The sequence below is a fragment of the Rhineura floridana genome, chromosome 3 (genome assembly GCF_030035675.1).
Source record: "Rhineura floridana isolate rRhiFlo1 chromosome 3, rRhiFlo1.hap2, whole genome shotgun sequence".
NCBI lineage: Eukaryota > Metazoa > Chordata > Lepidosauria > Squamata > Rhineuridae > Rhineura > Rhineura floridana.
Window position 1 is genome coordinate 99,312,532 of NC_084482.1, and position 21,843 is coordinate 99,334,374.

At 38.6% G+C, this 21,843-nt stretch overlaps 1 protein-coding gene across 1 annotated transcript in view; it reads right to left on the minus strand.

The window, feature by feature from the left end:
• PDLIM4 (PDZ and LIM domain 4) overlaps positions 1-21,843 on the minus strand; it is a 137,114-nt gene that overhangs the window by 18,228 nt on the left and 97,043 nt on the right. The window contains exon 4 of the mRNA XM_061617067.1: positions 1,017-1,195. Coding sequence (XP_061473051.1) covers positions 1,017-1,195 — 179 coding nt within the window. The remainder of the gene's footprint in view (positions 1-1,016; positions 1,196-21,843) is intronic.

A 21,843-nucleotide genomic window follows, 5' to 3' on the forward strand; every position in this document is an offset into this window, starting at 1 on the left:
GGACCCGGAGGAGGGCCTTCGTAGTAGACTGTAGTGTACGAGCCGGTTCGTATCGGGAGAGGCGTTCCGACAGCTATTGTGGTCCCATGCCGTATAAGGCTTTATAGGTTAACACCAACACTTTGAATCTGGCCCAGAAGCATATTGGAAGCCAGTGCAGGTGAGCCAGTACAGGTGTTATATGCTCAGACCGCTTAGTTCTTGTTAGCAGTCTGGCCACCGCATTTTGCACTAGCTGTAGCTTCCGAACCGTCTTCAAAGGTAGCCCTACGTAAAGTGCGTTGCAGTAGTCCAAACGCGAGGTTACCAGAGCATGTACTACTGATGTAAGGTCCTCCTTACTCAGGTAGGGACGTAGCTGACATAAGACTCTGGGTAGACATAAGCCTAGGAAGAATATGTAGAACCTTCATCCCTGTGCATCCACTAGGTAAGAGTCTGGGTGGTAACAGTGAGAATAATCACTTGTTACAAAAATGTATGTATTCTGCCATTTCTAAACAGCTTCTTATGCCCATTTGAAGCCCTAAGACACTAAACATGAGATTTAGCATTTTTGACTGCAATCCTACTTTATGTAGATTCTGTAGTGCTCATATTTGTCCATGGGAATGTTCAAGTTTAATTTCATCTATACATTCATGTTACCATTTTTAAAAACAAAAAACCAAATGTTTGATATGCTGTTTTAACAGTAAATTTTAACAGGTTAAACAGGCTGATTTCTTCAAATGAAATAAGTAAGTAATTTGCATGATTTGGTTTTTTGTGGTAGCGATTTTGTCTTAATAACAGGCTCTCTTTCTAGTGTATAAGCATTTCAGTCTCTTTGTTGTTCCATATGCTTTTTCAGTTGGAGCAAACAGCAGCTTTGGTATGTGTGTGTGTGCTTTTCATAAGAAAATAGTCCAGGGGAAAGGATTAACCTTCCTATTCCCACAGTGTAGTGTTCTCCCCACCCACAGCATCCATTTGTAAAAATAATCTCCATTGTCATTTTTGTTTGGTCCTCATACCTGTGGGAAGATGTGATATGGAGGCCCCCCATCTGTGATGGTAAACTAGAATCTGCATTGTTGTTTGTATATAGCCGTGTGGGGTTATTGTATTGCAAGTTTGATATCTGTTTGTTGTCTGTTGGATTTTCTCCAGGCAAAAACGTTGCTGGTCTTCTATTTGGAACAGGTCCATTATCCTAAACAGAGAAAGACACAGTTGTAACACTGGTTACCATTGCCAACATTAAGCAACCTCTTCTGCTAAATGTCACTCTTGAAACAGTAGTTTGTGTGTAGAGCCTCTCAACTGCTAACAATACTTCTTTAACATGTAGCCTGCTATTGGTAGATAAAGAACAAGCAGAGAGGGAAGGGGAGGAAATAAACGTCTGAAGTATTTGGTAGGTCTTGTGGAATGTCTGCTGCTGTTTTGTTGAGATGTTGCACTTACGCTTTGGCTGAAATACTTAAGCTTTTGCAGCAAGTTTATATCTGAAGAAGTGTTAGTGTTGATACTAAGCATGTGAACAAGAGACAATTTTATCTTACTACATTTGGGGAAAATATTGTGCTCTTGTACAGTACTAGCTAGTGTTTGTCAGATTTGTCAGGTGGAGTGGAAAGAACTTCATCAGCTCATTACTCCCTTTCTAACACACCCTCCCTGAATGTCCCCATTCCCCCTCGTCCTTCCTCCCAACTCAGATTCACAGGCCAGTTGTCCAGGCCCACCCCTCTGTGCCATGTTCTGAGGCCTATAAGCATATCTAAGTTAAGAAGAAACATCACAAATAAATGAGAAACATCAGAAGGGATCATAGAGTGGATAGTGTTCAATGGTTTGGTTGTTTATGTTTGCAATCAGAGCTTAGATGTGAGTTAAAAAATATTTCATTAACTGTAGCCCATAAAACATGGTGGTTGTGTTCCAGCCATTCTTAAATTGTATATAATCAGGGCCAGTGTCAGGAGTTGGCATCCTTGGACACTTTTCAAGTCCCACACCCCAACCAGGAACCCACTGTAGACTACCAGGTCCTCCTGGTCCTCCTCCTTCTCGCTGTTGCTGCTTGTTGACCTGGTCTCTCCAAGTGTGAGCAATGAAAAAAGAAAGGAGAAGGAGGAATAGCCTCCATTGGGCTTGCCCTCTCCCTCTGAGCAGTAGTGCTGATCAGGGTCAGAGGGAGAGGAAAAGTAAATGGGCCGTGGTGATAGTGGCAAGGAGGTAGGGAGGGGGTGGTGGTCACGGACAGCATCTTGCCCAAGGGCATGCCAAAATATGGAGCTAACAGTGCTCAATAAAAGAACAGACATGGTTAGAGAAAACTGCTGTGTGTATTTATTTTCTACAGCTGATGTGCAGCATCTCCCCACACTGAAATGAAGTTGAGAACCCTCCATACATTCTTGATGGAATGATGAAAAAAACAGGGTTGATCCTTTTACATTTCTCCACCTTCATTCGCCTCCCAACCACACATTGTTTTCTTTAAAGGGTGTGTATGTGTGTACTGTTTAAACCATACAATGACATCAAATTGAAATAAATTGTGTTTTAAATAATCCAGAAAGTCTCATTCTCAATGGTTACCTTTAATCATCGGCATTTTGTAAACCACCTAGTATTAAATAAAATGAGTTCTAAATCCACACGGAATTATTCTATAAAACTATAATTATTGCCTCAGTTCTTTCCACATGGCATAAAACTTCATTGATATACACAGGGATGTTAAGATTATTTTGGAGTTTTGCTTAAATATGCTGCACTTTGCAGTTTTTGAAATATTAATCTCTCAAGAAATATCAAATCTTGTTAAGTCAGTTTTTTACAAGGGATGACTTCCGCATCCGTCTTAAAGTGAGGTGTCCCAAACTGGATGCAATACTCAAGATGAAGCTTAACCAGTTCCAAATAGAGGAGAACTAGTACTTCAAACAATTTGGAAACTATGCTGAGATAAGATTAGTCTATCAAGATTTGTTCTTGAGAAATTCATATTGGCTTTTAGTAATCACGGCACTGTTTTCAAAATGCTTACAGATTGACTGCTTTGTAATCTGCTCCAGAATTTTCCCAGGGATTATTATTATTATTTATTTAATTTGTATCCTGCCCTTCCTCCCAGCAGGAGCCCAGGGCGGCAAACAAGGCACTAAAAACACTTTAAAACATCATAAAAACAAATCTTAAAATACATTAAGACAAAACAGCGTTAAAAACATTTTTAAAAAACTTTTAAAAAGGGTTAAAACATTATTAAAAACTTATTAAGCAATTCTGACACAGACACAGACTGGGATAGCTCTCAACTTAAAAGGCTTGTTGAAAAGGGATTGATGTCACACTGTCTAGTCTGTAGTTCCAAGGTTTCTCCTTTTTGCCCTTTTTGAAGATAGGGTCAACATTAGCCCTCCTCCAGTCATCTAGCACTTCACTCATCCTCTGTGATTTCACAAAGATAATAGACAATGGTTCCAAGAGTTCTGCAGCCAGTTCCTTCATTACTCTAGGATGCCGTTCATTGGGCCCTGGAGATTTGAACTTGTTCAAATTAATTTCATCCCAGAAGACGTGACTAGCAATTTTACAAAATCCTCTGTTACAGGACTGGGGCACCAATGGCTCTCTAGATGCTGCTGGACTCAATTTCTATCAGCTCCAGCCAGTGGTCAGGGATGATGGGAGTTGTAGTCCAGCAACATCTAGGGGGCCACAGGTGCATCAAAGTATTTATCTACTATGGTAAAAGTAGCATAATGTGAACACAGTTGCTCTGTTTCTTGAAGTATGCCCTCCTCATTGTGCAGGGAAACAATGAAACATATGACAAGGGAAGCATACTGTAAAAGAGTTTAGGTGTATCTTTCTTGTTCATTGGTTTCAGGCTGGGCTGAAATGGCTATGGCCCTGACAGAGACCATCATAAGGAATTTCACTGTGACAAAGAGAAGCAGCAGCAGCCAGCAAAGTGAAGTATCACCATTGCCACCTCTTAAAAATGGGTTATTTAAAGACCATGTGCACTTTTTACAGTTTAATGATTTGTTATTACTTTTATTGTTGGCTGAAGAGCAGGGTTTTTAAAAAAAATGCCTACGATTAATAAACATTTGGTTCCCAAATAGCTGCCATAAGCAATCAGTTTTGCTACCACTGTAGGATCAGTAGAAATAACGTTGGAGAGGGCTGAGTGGGGGTGGTTGGGTGAGAGTGTATGACTGAGTGCCTATGAGAATTGATACAGTTTGATTATTTATCTGCCAGACTTAGAGCTTTGGGGTTTTGAGATCAACATTTGGCCCTACCCTTAGATATGTCCAGTTTCTTCACCTTCTTTCATGTGTTCCATTATGATTGTGTGTGTGTACGTGTACCTTTTCTGACCAAACTCCATCTGCATATATTTCCTGTTCTTGGCCCCTTTAATATTGCAGAGGAGCAGAGAAGGAGTATGGAAAGATGAAAGATATGGCTGTTGTTTATGTCCAAACACAAAGCTTTGTACTTAAAGAAAAACCAAGTAAAAATTACATTTTTTAAAATCTTTGAGATATCAGGTTAGGTAAATAGCAATTTGCAAAGGAAGACTGATCCAGACTGGGTAGTCCTCAGCCCTCCTTACATCAGCTACTAAAGCAGATTTCAGGAGTATCTTGTATGGTTCATTTTGCCTTTACTGAATATTATAGATTTACAGATTTATTTCCCCTCAAGAAAACTTTTGTTATTGTATTTTTTGCTGAATCATGTCAACTAGTACATAGTGCCTTTATAATTGTAATAGCTTTGCCAGATATTTTGCTTCTCAAATGAGAGTTAACATTTCTTGACTGTCTAGCCAAATTCAGCATCTTTGATTTTAGCCTTTCCTTCTCTTTGTTGTAAACACTGACCCTTTGGTGAGACCCTGGTAATGTAAGGGTTGGGATTAACCCCCTCCCCCAACAACAAAACCAGTCTCTGGAAAGCATACAGATTGACCCAAAATGGCAATGCTGGAGATTAAGAGTCTCATTATGTGTGGTATGCAGACATTCACAAAAGGAACAATGATCAAGTTTAGAACATAAAGCACGAATAATGTCTATTCAAAATGTGTTTTTACAGATCATCAATGGAAAAATCAAATAACCAGAAAGGAATTTTAGTGCCAGTGTCAGTGCCAGTGCCAATGTGGTGTTGCGGTTAGAGTGCTGGACTACAACCTGGGAGACCAGGGTTCAAATCCCCACACAGCCATGAAGCTCACTGGGTGACCTCGGGCCAGTCGCTACCTCTCAGCCTCAGGGCAAGGCAGTGGTAAACCACCTCTGAATACTGCTTACCATGAAAACCCTATTCATAGGGTCACCATAAGTTGGAATCGACTTTAAGGCAGTCCATTTCCATTTTCCAATACCATTTAGTCCCATGAATGGTCTTTGTTAATATAAAGCTTTCTTATATAGTGGTCCAACAAAATGCCTCATTTCCTTAAAATGGAAAGTCTTAAATGAAGAGGGAAAAAGTGCTGCTGTAAGAATGTTCAAATTCACCTAATTTTTATTTTTTAAAGAGATGAAATATATCCTATTGTTGAGTTAGGGCAAATTGTTTGAGTTTTAAAATTAGTCACAGATCCAGGTTAACTTTACTATGTCTGTTCTACTCTTTTGTAAGTATTTAACTTCAGCACTCTGGTTAGATGCTAGTACTTCTCACTCAGAATACCTTCACAGACCACAATTTCTACAGAAATGATAGGCCAAGAGATATAGAAACAGAACAGCACATGATTAAAGAATGAATAAATAAAGCAGGACAGGAGAGGGTTAAAATGTCCCAAAAGAGAACATAATCTGGTTCTTATTATATTCTGAAACACATATCCAAGAGAAATGCATTGGCTTTTTATTAGAATATTTAGAGTTTGAGAATAACCTCTGACCCAGTTGGACGAATGAACCAAATATATATTTAACAATCCCTAGGAGTCTTAATTAACATATGCAATCTAATCTTTAAACAAAGCACTTGCACCAAGCAAAGCAGTTTTAATGTTGATATTTGGGTCCCACAGTAGGGAAAATATGCAATCTGCAAGGAATTTTGAAAAGGAGTAGAAAATTATTCTCATACATTATGAGAATTGAGTGTTTGTCATGTTTTATAGACTTATATATGTAGAATCAACACAAATATATAAAAAAATAAAAGTTTTAAAATATCTGACATAGAGAGCATGACACTGAAAGACTGTTTATCTAGGGGGAATCCAGCCGGATTCAAAATTTTAGAAGATCAGGAATTTTAGAAGTCAGGAATTTGCATTATAAATCCTTTTCTTGGCAATCAGCGCTACTCTGTCCTCCTAGTTACATTACTTACTAACAATGAGATGTGGAGGATACCAGCGTTGTAACTTCCCATGTTTCTAATTGTTTTTTTTTTTTGGTGCTATCAGGCATGTGTTCTTTTTGCTCAGAAGGATTTAGACTAGATAACTATTTCCAAAATATTTGGAATAATGATTAGCACATTGGTTTTTTGCCCTCCTAAATCTATATCAATACACACTGTAAAAGCTGACATTGACGCTAAAATTCAGCATCGTCTCGGCTCTGCGAGTGCCGCATTCTCCCGAATGAAGCGTAGAGTGTTTGAGGATCGGGATATTTGCAGGGAGACCAAAATGCTTATTTACAAAGCCACTGTACTACCGACCTTACTGCATGCCTGTGAAACATGGACCATCTATAAACGCCACTCCCAACTTCTTGAAAGATTCCTCCAGAAAATTCTGCAAACTACTTGGGAAGATAGGAGGACTAATGTTAGCATATTGGAAGAAGCAAAGACCACCAGTGTTGAAACAATGATCCTTCAACATCAACTTCGCTGGACCTGTCATGTTGTTCGAATGCCTGATCACCGTCTTCCAAAGCAGCTACTTTACTCCCACCTTAAGGATGAAAAACGGAATATTGGTGGACAGCAAAAGAGGTTTAAAGATGTTCTCAAAGCTAATCTAAAAAAATGTAACATGAGCATCGAGAACGGGGAAGCCTTGACCCATCAGCGTCCCAATTGGAGGTCGGCCATTAACAAAGGTGCTATGGACTTTGAAGAAGCACGAGTACGGGCGAAAGGGACAAACGAGCTAAGCGGAAGGCACATGAAGCAAATCCTCATCATGACCATCTTCCATCTGGAAACCTATGTCCTCACTGTGGGAGGCTGTGTGGATCCAGAATTGGCCTCCACAGTCACTTACAGACCCACTGTTAAAGACCTTACCCTGGAAGACAATCTTACTCGGCCATGAGTGATCACCAATGATGAATGATGATGAATGATCAATACACATATAACTTTAGCAGGTGCAACAGTCTGTTGAAAGCATCTCTACTTTGTTGTCTGTTGCTTTTCTTCTTTCATAAACCTTTTGCTTTTTTCCCCCTGCACCTTTTTTGGCAGGCAGAGCAATCCTCACTGGGATGAGGGATAACTCGATTGGCAGAGTTGAGCCTGAGGCTCTGCTGACTCTTGCCTGTCAGGGCAGAAGGTGGGGGGCAGTTTTCCATCCATTTTTGCTGTCCAGGTTCCTGGGTCAGGCACCTCAGGATTTTGCATGTCCAAAACCTTCTGAGCCCTGCTCCAAAATGGCCCATTTGGGGGCTTTCCGATAGCTATAACTGATGGGAGTATCTCCAGCAATATCTTACCACCCTCTTGGATTGAGGTTGGGCCTCCACCACATCAGAATCCCCATATCAGTGGCACTCATCACCACCAGCGGACGTTAGTAGAGACATGACTGCCCTGCATAAACTCCCTCCCAGATATCAGCACTGAGAGGTAGGATTGCAGCCACAATCTGTTTTATCTCTTAAAACAGGTGTAGCCGATGTTGTGCCCTGCAGATAATGTTGGACTACAACTTTCATCATTCCACACCACTGGACATGGGCTGATGGTTGAGGACCACCTTGACTATCCCTGTTCTATGACATGTTCAACTGGGGATCCACAATAAAGTACAAGGACATATTGAAGCCTGCAGGCTTTGCTACTTAGCAAAATATTTAAAAGTGGCTTTGTCATACTTTGGACTGAAGCCTGCTTCTCCACTGTCTCTAGTGGTTGCAGCTTTGAACCTATCACTCCTAATGCCAGAGCTGCAGAATCTGCAAAATGTGTTTAGCTAACAGCTACTTTTCTGTTTTGCAAGTCAACAAAAAACCTGGCTATTTCTTAATTTGTATAACATGTTCTGAATACATGTTCCCATTCAAATTATTTATTTATTTATTACATTTATACCCCGCCTTTCAAATAGGTTTCAGTGTATCAGAGAAGAGGGAAACCAATCAGTTCAGGTTATAATAGTATGAATATATATGGTAATTTCTGATTATTTGCTGCATATGCTAATAACATATAAATGCATAAAGGAAGACTCACACTAAACAGCTCCTGTGTATTGTCTCAGTCTGCTTCAACCAAATGACAAAAGAAGGCTGTTGCTTTTCAAGCTCATGCCACAGTTAACTTCAGTGAAAGTGTGGAATTATGTGGTACAAGATCAACGTAGGTGTCCCAACCCCATGTTTGTTTGGCAACACTAATGTTTGAGAGCACCACTTGCACTTTTCCCACCCACCAATTTTCTCCTGCAAATGCTCTCTGATGGTGGGTTAAATTTCTCTTCAGCCAGGCCCCAATACTATGTGAGCTCAGATGATGTGATGGGCAGAACCTTTGCAGGGGAGAGCCAGCAGATATGGAGAATGGTTAGCCATTGTTCAGCCCACCTATTAATCCTCCCCCTACAAATCCTGCCATCCTTCTATTATCTTAAATTACATTATAACAGGTTTGGAAACAATAGGTGTATAATATTGTGAATGGTGCCGAGAGCGGATGGAGAACCTGGAATCATACAATGAAGCAGGGAGAGAGTGCTCTTGCACTCAGGTCCTGCTTGTGGGCTTCACATGGGCTTCTGTTTGGCCACTGTGAGAACAGGATACTGAATCCAGCAGACTCTTCTTATGTTCTTATGTAACATTGGAAGATTCAGGACAGGCAAAAGGAAGTACTTCCTCACACAGTGCATGATTAAACTGTGGAATTCGCTACCACAAGATGTAGTGATGGCCACCAGCTATAAAAGGTGATTAGACAAATTCATGGAGGATAACACTATCAGTGGCTACTAGTCATGATGGCTGTGTATTTCCTCCAGTGTCAAAGGGAGTATGCCTCTGAATACCAGTTACTGAGGAAGATGAGTGGAGAGAATTTCTGTTGCACTTATGTCTTTCTTTCGAGCTTCCCATAGGCATCTGGTTGGCTAGTGTGAGAATAGGATGCTGGACTAGATAGGCCTTTGGTCTGATCCAGCAGGATTTTTCTTTTCGGGGGGGGGATGGCCCAGAAGAGGGCATCTCTGTGGCAGCCCCTAAGTTGTGGAATTCCCTCCTCACAGAAATGTGTCTGGCACCTTCACTGGACAGTTTTCATCATATACTGAAGATGCATCTTTCTTTACACTGGCTTTTGACACTTCAGGTATATATTTTTGGGACCGTCTCTAGTTGTGAATATAATTTGCTTTAAACTGTTTTAATATTATATTTTATATTGTTGTGACTCACCCTGGGACTTTCTGGTGAAGGGCAGGCAATAAATATAATAATGATAACATTTATGATAATAATAATAATATTCTTACTTGCTTGAGAAACTAGTTATGCACTTTTTTCAAACAGTTCAACTTTTGAGCTCAGAACACAGATGATAAGGACTCTCTTGAAATCTTACTGATGAGGATTCAAACTTAGTACTTGATGAAGTAACTATACCACTGTAGACTTTTCACAACTGACTTTCATCTTTCTTCCTTTCTTTCCGCTGACCCATCTGCATTCTTCTTTCAGGATTCCACCTCCATCCTATTTTCCCTTTAGTTTCCTGTTAGCTGCAACTTATTCTGTGGCCATGTTGCTAGCATGCATCTTCAGCAGCCAACATACTAAGTCCCCACCCTCAGTTCAAACTCTTCTCCCTTTCCTTAGAACTATTCAGAGTAAGGGTTGGTGCAACGGCCACTGTTGTCGCAAATGTGCTGACTTTTCCCTAAAGTGGTGGGAAATGGCACTATTATCTCTTAGCTTTCATACAGCAACTTGGTTTGGGAGGAGAAGGTGGACAGGCATAAAGGTGTAGGACATTATTATAGGATGCTTCCAGATGAAGGTTTAATATTGCAAAAGGGTTATTCAGACAGTGCAAGCAACTCATTGTCACCTTTTTTTAATTTAGCAGATTTTTCATGGAATGGGTAAATCTGGATTAAATGGGTGGGGGGAATACGGACTGGCATTTTGATTCCGACAACTTCATGTGAATGCTGCAAAAAGCTTGTATATGTGAGTGGTGCTGATCCCACAATAAACATCACCCATAGAGGATTAGTAGCAATTTTTATTCTATAATACAAATTATAGATCTTATAATGATTGCACAGTGACAAACCTGGGGGATGAGCAGCTATCCTCTCGTGCCGAGGATATATCTCCAGGGGGTGGAGGGATCCTTGTAGTGGGTGATTCGATCATTAGGAACATAGACAGTGGGGTGTGTGATGGGTGTGTAGACCGCAAGGTGTTTTGCCTGCCTGGTGCGAAGGTTGCGGATATCGCCCGTCGTTTAGATAGTTTGGTAGACAGTGCTGGGAAGGAGTCAGTGGTCGTGGTGCACGTTGGCATCAACGACATGGGGAAATGCAGCCGTGAGGCCCTGGAAGCAAAATTTAGGTTGCTAGGTAGGATGCTGAAAGCCAGGACCTCCAAGGTGGCTTTCTCTGAAATGCTACCAGTTCCACGCGCAGGACCAGCCAGACAGGCACAGCTTCGCAGTCTCAATGCGTGGATGAGACGATGGTGTCGGGTGGAAGGGTTTGGATTTGTTAGGCACTGGGGAACATTTTGGGACAAGCCGGGCCTGTACAAAAGGGACGGGCTCCACTTGAACCAGAATGGAACCAGACTGCTGGCACTTAAAATTAAAAAGGTAGCAGAGCAGCTTTTAAACTGACTGAGGGGGGAAACCCGACAGGAGCTGAGAAAGGTCCGGTTCGGAATAAACCTCCCCCCTGGGATAAAAACCAAAGAAATGATGAAATTTTAAAAGGGGTAGGCCTAGAAGTAGACATTGTGAGAGCAGGGGCACAGGATATAAATTCAGAAGAGCAAAATTACCACAGGCCTAACCACAAGTGCCAAAGACACTTGAAGAGAGACACTGCTTACAAGTGCCTGTACGCTAATGCTAGGAGCCTCCGAACCAAGATGGGAGAACTGGAGTGCTTGGTCTTAGAGAAGAGCATTGATATAGTGAGCATAACCGAGACCTGGTGGAATGGAGAAAACCAGTGGGATACGGTTATCCCTGGATATAAACTATATCGGAAGGACAGGGAAGGACGTATTGGTGGCGGAGTCGCTCTATACGTGAAAGAAGGCATTGAATCCAGCAAGCTCGAAACCCCAAAAGAGGCAGACTCCTCCACAGAATCGTTGTGGGTGGTGATACCGTGCCCCAGGAGGGACTTAATACTGGGAACGATCTATCGTCCCCCTGATCAAAATGCTCAGAGAGACCTTGAGATGAGATATGAAATTGAGGAAGCATCCAAACTAGGAAATGTGGTAGTAATGGGTGACTTCAACTACCCGGACATAGACTGGCTGCATATGTGTTCCAGTCATGACAAAGAAGCAAAGTTTCTAGATATTCTAAATGACTATTCCCTAGATCAGTTGGTCATGGAACCGACCAGAGGGGCAGCAACCCTGGACTTAATCCTCAGTGGGGACCGGGACCTGGTGCGAGATGTAAGTGTTGTTGAACCGATTGGGAGCAGTGACCACAGTGCTATTAAATTAAACATACATGTAACTGGCCAATTGCCAAGAAAATCCAACACGGTCACATTTGACTTCAAAAGAGGAAACTTCACAAAAATGAGGGGATTGGTAAAAAGAAAGCTGAAAAACAAAGTCCAGAGGGTCACATCACTCGAAAATGCTTGGAAGTTGTTTAAAAACACTATATTAGAAGCTCAACTGGAGTGCATACCGCAGATCAGAAAAGGTACCGCCAGGGCCAAGAAGATGCCAGCATGGTTAACGAGCAAAGTCAAGGAAGCTCTTAGAGGCAAAAAGTCTTCCTTCAGAAAATGGAAGTCTTGTCTGAATGAAGAAAATAAAAAAGAACATAAACTCTGGCAAAAGAAATGCAAGAAGACAATAAGGGATGCTAAAAAAGATTTTGAGGAGCACATTGCTAAGAACATAAAAACCAACAACAAAAAAATCTATAAATACATTCAAAGCAGGAGACCATCTAGGGAGACAATTGGACCCTTGGATGATAAGGGAGTCAAAGGTGTACTAAAGAACGATAAGGAGATTGCAGAGAAGCTAAATGAATTCTTTGCATCTGTCTTCACAGTGGAAGATATAGGGCAGATCCCTGAACCTGAACTAACATTTGCAGGAAGGGATTCTGAGGAACTGAGACAAATAGTGGTAACGAGAGAGGAAGTTCTAAGCTTAATGGACAATATAAAAACTGACAAATCACCGGGGACTTCCGGGAAGTGGTGCTGGCTGGTGGTTGTCTCTGAGGGAGTTCTGCCTCAGAGGAAGCTTTTTCCAGGTTAAAAGCCAGCCAAGAGGAATCTTGGACTGGCTCAAATGTTCTCCAAGGTATAGGAGAACCGATCAGATCTCCCACAAGACTTCGTTGAGCTGTCGGCGGCTGGAATTGATCAGGAAATTCCTGAGATAAGAAGGCAAGCCGATCGGCTGAAGACGGAGTCTGGACTTCCACGCAAGCTGCACTGGGATAAAGCGAAGCGTTTTTTCTTTTTAAAACGTTCTTAACCAGCGAGCCCACTTCTACCTAAATCTTATCATTCGGCTTACATTACTGCAATAAAAGGGATTTGTTTATGAATCAGCAACTGAGAAACCTGGGTGAGTCATACCTTTTCTCTTTTAAATATAATTAAGGAAGAAAGAAAATATAAACAACTTATATACTTTTTTTACGACAAAAAGCTGGCTTGAATATGGAGTTATAAAGTTTAAAAACGGATGAGAGGCAATTATTATATTTTGGACTAATTTTCTCTTTGGACTATTTCTTTTTGGATAAATCCGCTGCTCGTATATGCTAATAACTGTTTAGTCTTGGCAACAGAATTGTTTTGCATTCTTGGATGCAGATAAGAACTGCTGGCTGGATTTCAATAATAGGCCTGGAATATTAACTCTTTTTTCGGTGGAGAGAAAAAAGAAAAGAAATAGATTGCCTCTAGGTTCTGAAATAGTGATTAATATTAGAAATTAAAGGCTTCTTTTTGAAAATGGCAACTAAAAAAACAACCAAGGGGCGAAGAGGTTCTATTGATACACAGGAAGAGGATATACCCCCAGAAATGTTTAAAAAAATAATGGAAGGGATCAATGCTATGAAACAGGAAATGAATGAAATGAAAACTGAATTGACAGATATAAGAGACTATATTAAAACACAAGTGGATGAGATTAAAGGGACAATTGGGCAAATAAAGGAGGATGCAAAAAATACTAAAGAAAAGGTACAAACCTTGGAGAATAGAACAGATATACTAAATCTGGAACTAGAAAAAAATTTGGACTATTTAGCTATGACTGAAATGAGAAATAAAGAGCATTGTTTGAGATTCCGTGCAATCCCAGAGGAAACAGGTGAAGACATTAGAGACAAAATTGTTAATGCTTTAGTAAAATTTCTGGACTTGAATGAAGATAGGATGGAATTTGAAATAGACAAAGTTTATAGAATTAACTCCAGATATGCAACAATGAAAAAAATTCCAAGAGATGTGCTTGTTCACTTCGTAAAGAAAACGACCAGAGATATGGTTTTACAGCAACACTTTAAATATACCTTTAAAATTGATGGTAAGGAAATACTGGTGATGAAGGAAATTCCTATTAGACTTTTACGTAAGAGAAAAGAATATGCTTTCCTTACAGAAAAACTTAAGCAATGCAAAATTCAATTTAGGTGGGACGTTCCAGAAGGAGTGATTTTTACATTCAGACAACAGAAATATAGATTGAATACGGTTCAAAAAGCAAGGGACTTCTTGAGAAAAGCTTCAAAAGATATGGAAGAAGATAAACTCAAAGATATGGATACAGTTCCTGGGAAACAAAGTCAACAAGGATACGCAGAGGAGGGGAAGGAAGATGATGGATCAAAAGGAGCATCAGGCAAATTTTAAAATACACGCTTAACGATGGATTACAAATACCTAACTTGGAATATAAATGGAGCCAACACGGCGCAGAAGAGAAAGAAAGTGTTTCATTATTTGAAAAAATTAAAATTGGATATAATTTGTCTACAAGAAACTCATATTCAGAAGAAAGATTCTAAATATTTGATTTGTAAAAATTTGGGTGAAGAATTTATTTCAGCTGGACCAAAAAAAAAAAATGGAGTTGTTCTCTATATTAACCCACAATTGCTTCCTAAATTGGTATTATTGGACGATAGTGGTAGATTTGTGGGGGTTGAAATTACTTTACAAGGTACAAACATTTTGATAGTGGGTATTTATGCCCCCAATGAAGATAAAACAAGGTTTTATACAGGACTTATGGAAAAATTGTCAGAGTTTTCATATGAGCATTGGTGTGTCATGGGTGACTGGAATGGGGTAATCTCACCAAAAATTGATAGGCTTTCTGAAAAAAATATCAAAGAGACACAAGGTAAATTACCGAAGATTTGTTTTGAACTCATGGAACATCTAGAATTGGTGGATACCTGGAGATATATAAATGATAATGCAAAGGAATTTACTTATTTTTCAGAAAGACATAAAACATTTTCGAGGATTGATATGATTTGGATGTCAAAAATTTTAGCGAAGGATATTTTTAAAATGGATATATTACCAAAAACTTTTTCGGACCATAATCCTGTGATATTAACTTTAAAAAAAAAAAATCTTGGATTTAGATGGAGACTAAATGAATCTTTATTACAGAATGATAAAGTAGTACAAGAATGTAAGAAGAAATTAAAGGAGTTCTTTGAATATAATTTACATAAAGGAACAAGTGAAAATATTGTTTGGGATACAAGTAAGGCATTTATGAGGGGATACTTTATTAAATGTAATTCTGAATTAAAAAAAAAGAAACAACAGAAAATGCAATTAATTTTGGAAGAAATAAAACAAAAAGAGGAAGAATTGAAAAAGAATCCAGCTAAAGTTTCTATTGTAAATCAAATTAAAATGTTACAGAAGCAAGTATCAATGTTGACAGTTAGAGAAATTGAAAGGAAATTAAATTTTGCTAAACAAAGGACTTTTGAATTTGCAAATAAACCTGGGAAATGGTTAGCATATAAATTAAGAAAAGAACGTCAAAAAAATATTATTTTAAAGATACAAGAAGGAGATGAGACGCTGACAGACAATGTAAAAATCAAAAAGATTTTTCATCAATATTACTCAACATTGTATAAGTGTCAAGAAATTCCATCTGAAAAAATAGAAGAGTATTTATTTAAACAGAATTTGCCTAAAATTACAGATTTTCAGAGACAAGTTATTAATGGCCCTATTACGTCAAGAGAGATATCTGAAGCTATAAATAAAATTAAATTAGGAAAGGCACCAGGACCAGATGGGCTATCTGCAATGTATTATAAATGTTTGGAGGAAGAACTCCTGCTACCTTTACAGTCTACAATGAATTCTATTTTGCAAGAGGGAAAGATACCGGATAGTTGGAAAAATGCTAATATAACATTAATACCTAAAGAGGACCAAGATTTAACTAAAACAAAAAATTATCGGCCAATATCTCTACTGAACAATGACTATAAAATTTTTACAATGATTTTGGCTGAAAGATTGAAAATAATATTGCAACAATTTATTCAGGAAGATCAATCAGGGTTTTTACCTAAAAGACAATTACGTGACAACGTCAGGAATGTTTTGAATGTGTTGGAATATTTAGAACAACGAAATGATAAACAAGCAGCTCTGATTTTTTTAGATGCTGAAAAAGCATTTGATAATTTGAATTGGAAATTTATGTTCCAGGTTTTGGAGCAAATGGATTTTGGAGACAACTTTATAAAATGGATCAGATCGATTTATACATCACAGAAGGCCCAGATAATTGTTAATGGAGACTTAACGGATTCATGTGAAATACAAAAGGGTACAAGACAGGGATGTCCATTATCTCCCCTTTTATTTATTCTGGTTTTAGAAGTGCTGCTTAGAGATATAAGGCAAGATAAAAGGATTTCGGGATTAAAAATAAAAAAAGAAGAATATAAATTGAGAGCATTTGCTGATGATTTGATAATTGTACTAGAAAACCCTTTGGAAGGAATTCATATACTGATGGACAAATTAAAAGAATTTGGACCTTTAGCAGGATTTAAGATCAACAATCAAAAAACAAAGATGTTGGTGAAAAATTTAACTTTAAGGGAACAGAAAGAGTTAATGGACAAGACAGATTTTACAATAGAAAAAAAGTTGAAATATCTAGGCATCATCATGACAAATAAAAACTCAAAGTTGTTTCACAATAATTACGAAAAATTATGGACAGAGATTAAGAAAGATTTGCTAAGATGGGATAAACTACAACTGTCATTAATGGGTAGAATATCTGTGATAAAAATGAATGTATTACCGAGAATGATGTTTTTGTTTCAAACAATACCTGTAATATCCTCTGATTTACCTTTTAAACAATGGCAAAAAGATATTTCTAAATTTGTATGGCAAGGAAAAAAACCAAGAGTTAAATTTAAATTACTTCAAGACGCTAAAGAAAGAGGAGGACTGGGATTACCAAATTTGAGACTTTATTTTGCTGCCTGCTGTTTAGTCTGGATAAAGGAATGGATCTTATTGAGGAATAAAAGACTATTGGATTTGGAGGGCCACAATTTGAAGTGGGGATGGCATGGATATCTATGGTATGACAAAGTAAAAGTAAATGTAGACTTTAATAATCATTTTATAAGACGTCCTCTGTTGAAAATATGGAATAGATACAAACCAAGGTTTTATTCGAAAATACCATTATGTGTCTCAAGTCAAGAAGCGTTTTATAGAAGAGAAATGTCTGGAAAAGAGAAATGGTTAACTTATCAAGAACTATTAGAAAATGTACATGGAGAACACATAATGAAAGAGAGAGAACAATTGATAAAGGAAGGATATAGTTTTCATTGGTTTGCCTATTTACAATTGTTAGAAAGATATAAAATGGACAAGAAAATGTATGGGTTTGAAATAAATAAATCTGATTTTGAAATAGGTTTGTGTACAAATGATGAAAACATAATTGCAAAAATGTATAAACTTTTATTGAAAATGGATATGGAGGAAGAACAAGTAAAAGAGTGCATGGTAAAGTGGGCAAAAAATTTTGGTCATAACATACAAATGGATCAATGGGAAAATATGTGGAAAAAAGGTTTGAAATTTACATTATGTTATAATCTTAAAGAAAACTTTTATAAAATGATGTACCGTTGGTACATGACTCCAGAAAAGCTGTCAAAAATGTATAGTAATGTCTCTAATGTTTGTTGGAAATGTAAACAACAAGAAGGATCTTTTTATCATATGTGGTGGTCATGTAAAAAGGCAAAATTATTCTGGGCACAGATAGGCAGGAAGATGCAAAAAATTTTAAAAATAAATATTCAGTCAAAACCAGAATTTTTTTTATTGGGCTTTATGGATAAACAAATAGAAAAGAAATATGGAAGAATAATATTATATATGATTACGGCAGCAAGATTATTATATGCACAAAAGTGGAAAATGGATTCAATACCAACAATGGAAGAATGGCTATTGAAATTAATGGACTTAGTAGAAATGGATAAATTGACGTGTTTACTTAGAGAAAAATCGACAGATACATTCCTTAAGGATTGGAAGCCTCTCTTAGACTTTTTGTCGAAAGATCAAAATAAAATGATGATACTGGGATTTGATGATTAATTAAGACAGCTTATGGAGAAAAGGGATTTTGTATGTATATATATTAAGGGACAGGTTTGATGTATATTATATACTTATAGCTGATCTGTGACAAATCGGAAGTCAACCATTTTATTTTCATTTTTTGTTGTAATATTGTTATGTTTTTTCTTACTTTGTTTTGTTTGTTTTTGGAAAAATTTGAATAAAAATTATATAAAAAAAAAAAAAGAAGATATAGGGCAGATCCCTGAACCTGAACTAACATTTGCAGGAAGGGATTCTGAGGAACTGAGACAAATAGTGGTAACGAGAGAGGAAGTTCTAAGCTTAATGGACAATATAAAAACTGACAAATCACCGGGCCCGGATGGCATCCACCCGAGAGTTCTCAAAGAACTCAAAGGTGAAATTGCTGATCTGCTAACTAAAATATGTAACTTGTCCCTTGGGTCCTCCTCCGTGCCTGAGGACTGGAAAGTGGCAAATGTAACGCCAATCTTCAAAAAGGGATCCAGAGGGGATCCCGGAAATTACAGGCCAGTTAGCTTAACTTCTGTCCCTGGAAAACTGGTAGAAAGTATAATTAAAGCTAGATTAACTAAGCACATAGAAGAACAAGCCTTGCTGAAGCAGAGCCAGCATGGCTTCTGCAAGGGAAAGTCCTGTCTCAGTAACCTATTAGAATTCTTTGAGAGTGTCAACAAGCATATAGATAGAGGTGATCCAGTGGACATAGTGTACTTAGACTTTCAAAAAGCATTTGACAAGGTACCTCACCAAAGGCTTCTGAGGAAGCTTAGCAGTCATGGAATAAGAGGAGAGGTCCTCTTGTGGATAAGGAATTGGTTAAGAAGCAGAAAGCAGAGAGTAGGAATAAACGGACAGTTCTCCCAATGGAGGGCTGTAGAAAGTGGAGTCCCTCAAGGATCGGTATTGGGACCTGTACTTTTCAACTTGTTCATTAATGACCTAGAATTAGGAGTGAGCAGTGAAGTGGCCAAGTTTGCTGACGACACTAAATTGTTCAGGGTTGTTAAAACAAAAAGGGATTGCGAAGAGCTCCAAAAAGACCTCTCCAAACTGAGTGAATGGGCGGAAAAATGGCAAATGCAATTCAATATAAACAAGTGTAAAATTATGCATATTGGAGCAAAAAATCTGAATTTCACATATACGCTCATGGGGTCTGAACTGGCGGTGACCGACCAGGAGAGAGACCTCGGGGTTGTAGTGGACAGCACGATGAAAATGTCGACCCAGTGTGCGGCAGCTGTGAAAAAGGCAAATTCCATGCTAGCGATAATTAGGAAAGGTATTGAAAATAAAACAGCCGATATCATAATGCCGTTGTATAAATCTATGGTGCGGCCGCATTTGGAATACTGTGTACAGTTCTGGTCGCCTCATCTCAAAAAGGATATTATAGAGTTGGAAAAGGTTCAGAAGAGGGCAACCAGAATGATCAAGGGGATGGAGCGACTCCCTTACGAGGAAAGGTTGCAGCATTTGGGGCTTTTTAGTTTAGAGAAAAGGCGGGTCAGAGGAGACATGATAGAAGTGTATAAAATTATGCATGGCATTGAGAAAGTGGATAGAGAAAAGTTCTTCTCCCTCTCTCATAATACTAGAACTCGTGGACATTCAAAGAAGCTGAATGTTGGAAGATTCAGGACAGACAAAAGGAAGTACTTCTTTACTCAGCGCATAGTTAAACTATGGAATTTGCTCCCACAAGATGCAGTAATGGCCACCAGCTTGGATGGCTTTAAAAGAAGATTAGACAAATTCATGGAGGACAGGGCTATCAATGGCTACTAGCCATGATGGCTGTGCTGTGCCACCCTAGTCAGAGGCAGCATGCTTCTGAAAACCAGTTGCCGGAAGCCTCAGGAGGGGAGAGTGTTCTTGCACTCGGGTCCTGCTTGCGGGCTTCCCCCAGGCACCTGGTTGGCCACTGTGAGAACAGGATGCTGGACTAGATGGGCCACTGGCCTGATCCAGCAGGCTCTTCTTATGTTCTTATGTTCTTAAACCTGAACTGATTCAATCTCTTATCAAGCAGTTTTGAATAGTAGTTACATAAATCAGACCAAAAATCCTAGCTCAGAAAAATGTAATGCAATTTAACTCTCCATGACTGTGTATACTCTGTTCAGGAAAAATAAGTCCTCATAAGAGGCAAAACTTTAGAAAGGAAACTACAGTGAGGTAATCAGAGACTGAAATATGTACTCTCTTTATGCCCCTGCAATGATGAATTAAAACCTTACAAGCTTTCCCTCAGGCACACACTAAACAAAAATACCCCAAACTGCAGCAGTGTTTGAGTCCTAAAACAGAAAGGAAAAAACAACCATGAAAAAGGCAGTTTCCACATGGTTCAGATAACTTTTTCTTTTTGTCTCTTGAAATTATTGTACTTCACTTGTGGGATTCTTCAAAAGCAGTTGCATCCAAAACAGCTAAAATATCAATAGGCAAAAGCATAGGTATTGCATTATATTTCCTAGCTGCCTTTCTCAAATAGACTCAAGGTGGCTGGGGATGGGGAAGAAAAAGAAATGTGATGGCCTGGACATCAGAAAAGGTTCAGTTTTGACATATGACAGAGTATAAAAATATATTTGCGGATGATCTGTAAATATATAACTGTGTTAAAGAAATCTGATAGGGTAAGAGAAAATGGTGTTACACAAACCTTCCATTAGGCAGAGTGATGCAGCTAATTTTTCATGAAAAAGGGTAGCAAATTAGGGTTACCAGGTGTCTGGATTTTGCCCAGAGACTCCAGTTTTTTGGGGTACTCTCCAGATGAGTCACCCCAATCTCTGGACTTTTAGCTTTTATTAAAAAAAAATGTTTCTAGGTGGCCTGGTTCAAGAGATATACACCAAAATGTCAGCCGCACCCCCCTCTGCAACTTCTGTTAGTACTGGCTGTTCTAATCCCCGCTCTTTCAGGTTTTTAGCCAGTAAGTGAAGTCAGGGTTGTGATTGACAAGGGATTTGTTGACCTCCAGGCAATAGCTAAAACCCACTGCAAGTTCTGAAAATAGTTTCATTGTCTTGCTTTTCAGGAAGTCAGTAAATTTATAGCTTTTTGTGCAGGAGATCTGAATACATTGGGACTTGCTTCTGAGTAAACATGCATAGGATTGCACTAGAACAGAAGATCACAGCAGGATCTTGGTAAGCATACACTCACTTTTCTGGGAGTAAACCTATAATGCTAATCCCACATACCTGGGAGTAAAGCCTATTGAATTCAACAGGGCTTACTTTTGAGTAGCCATGGTTAGGATTGTGCTGTAAATCAATGGGACTTTTGAATGAACATAGCAACGGATTGTGTTGTAAATCTTTCTTTCCCCCTCTAATCCTTTTTTAAGCAATCAGGGAGAGCTTACTTAACTGTCACTACTTTTATTTGCTAGGAAACGAATACTGATTTTTTTAAAAAAAAAAGTTCTGCAATGACCAACTAGTTTTGACAAAAAAATATTACATGGGGTGTATGTTTTTTTCATCTTCAGTGTGTGTGTGTGTGTGTGTGTGTGTGTGTGTGTATTTATTTATTTGATTTGATTTATATCATGCCCTTCCTCCCAGCAGCAGCCCAGAGTGGCAAACAAAAGCACTAAAAACACTTTAAACCATCATAAGAACAGACTTTAAAATACATTAAAAAATCTTTTAAAACATTTTTTTAAAAGCTTTCAAGACATCTTTTTTTTAAAAAAAAAAGATTAAAAACGTTAT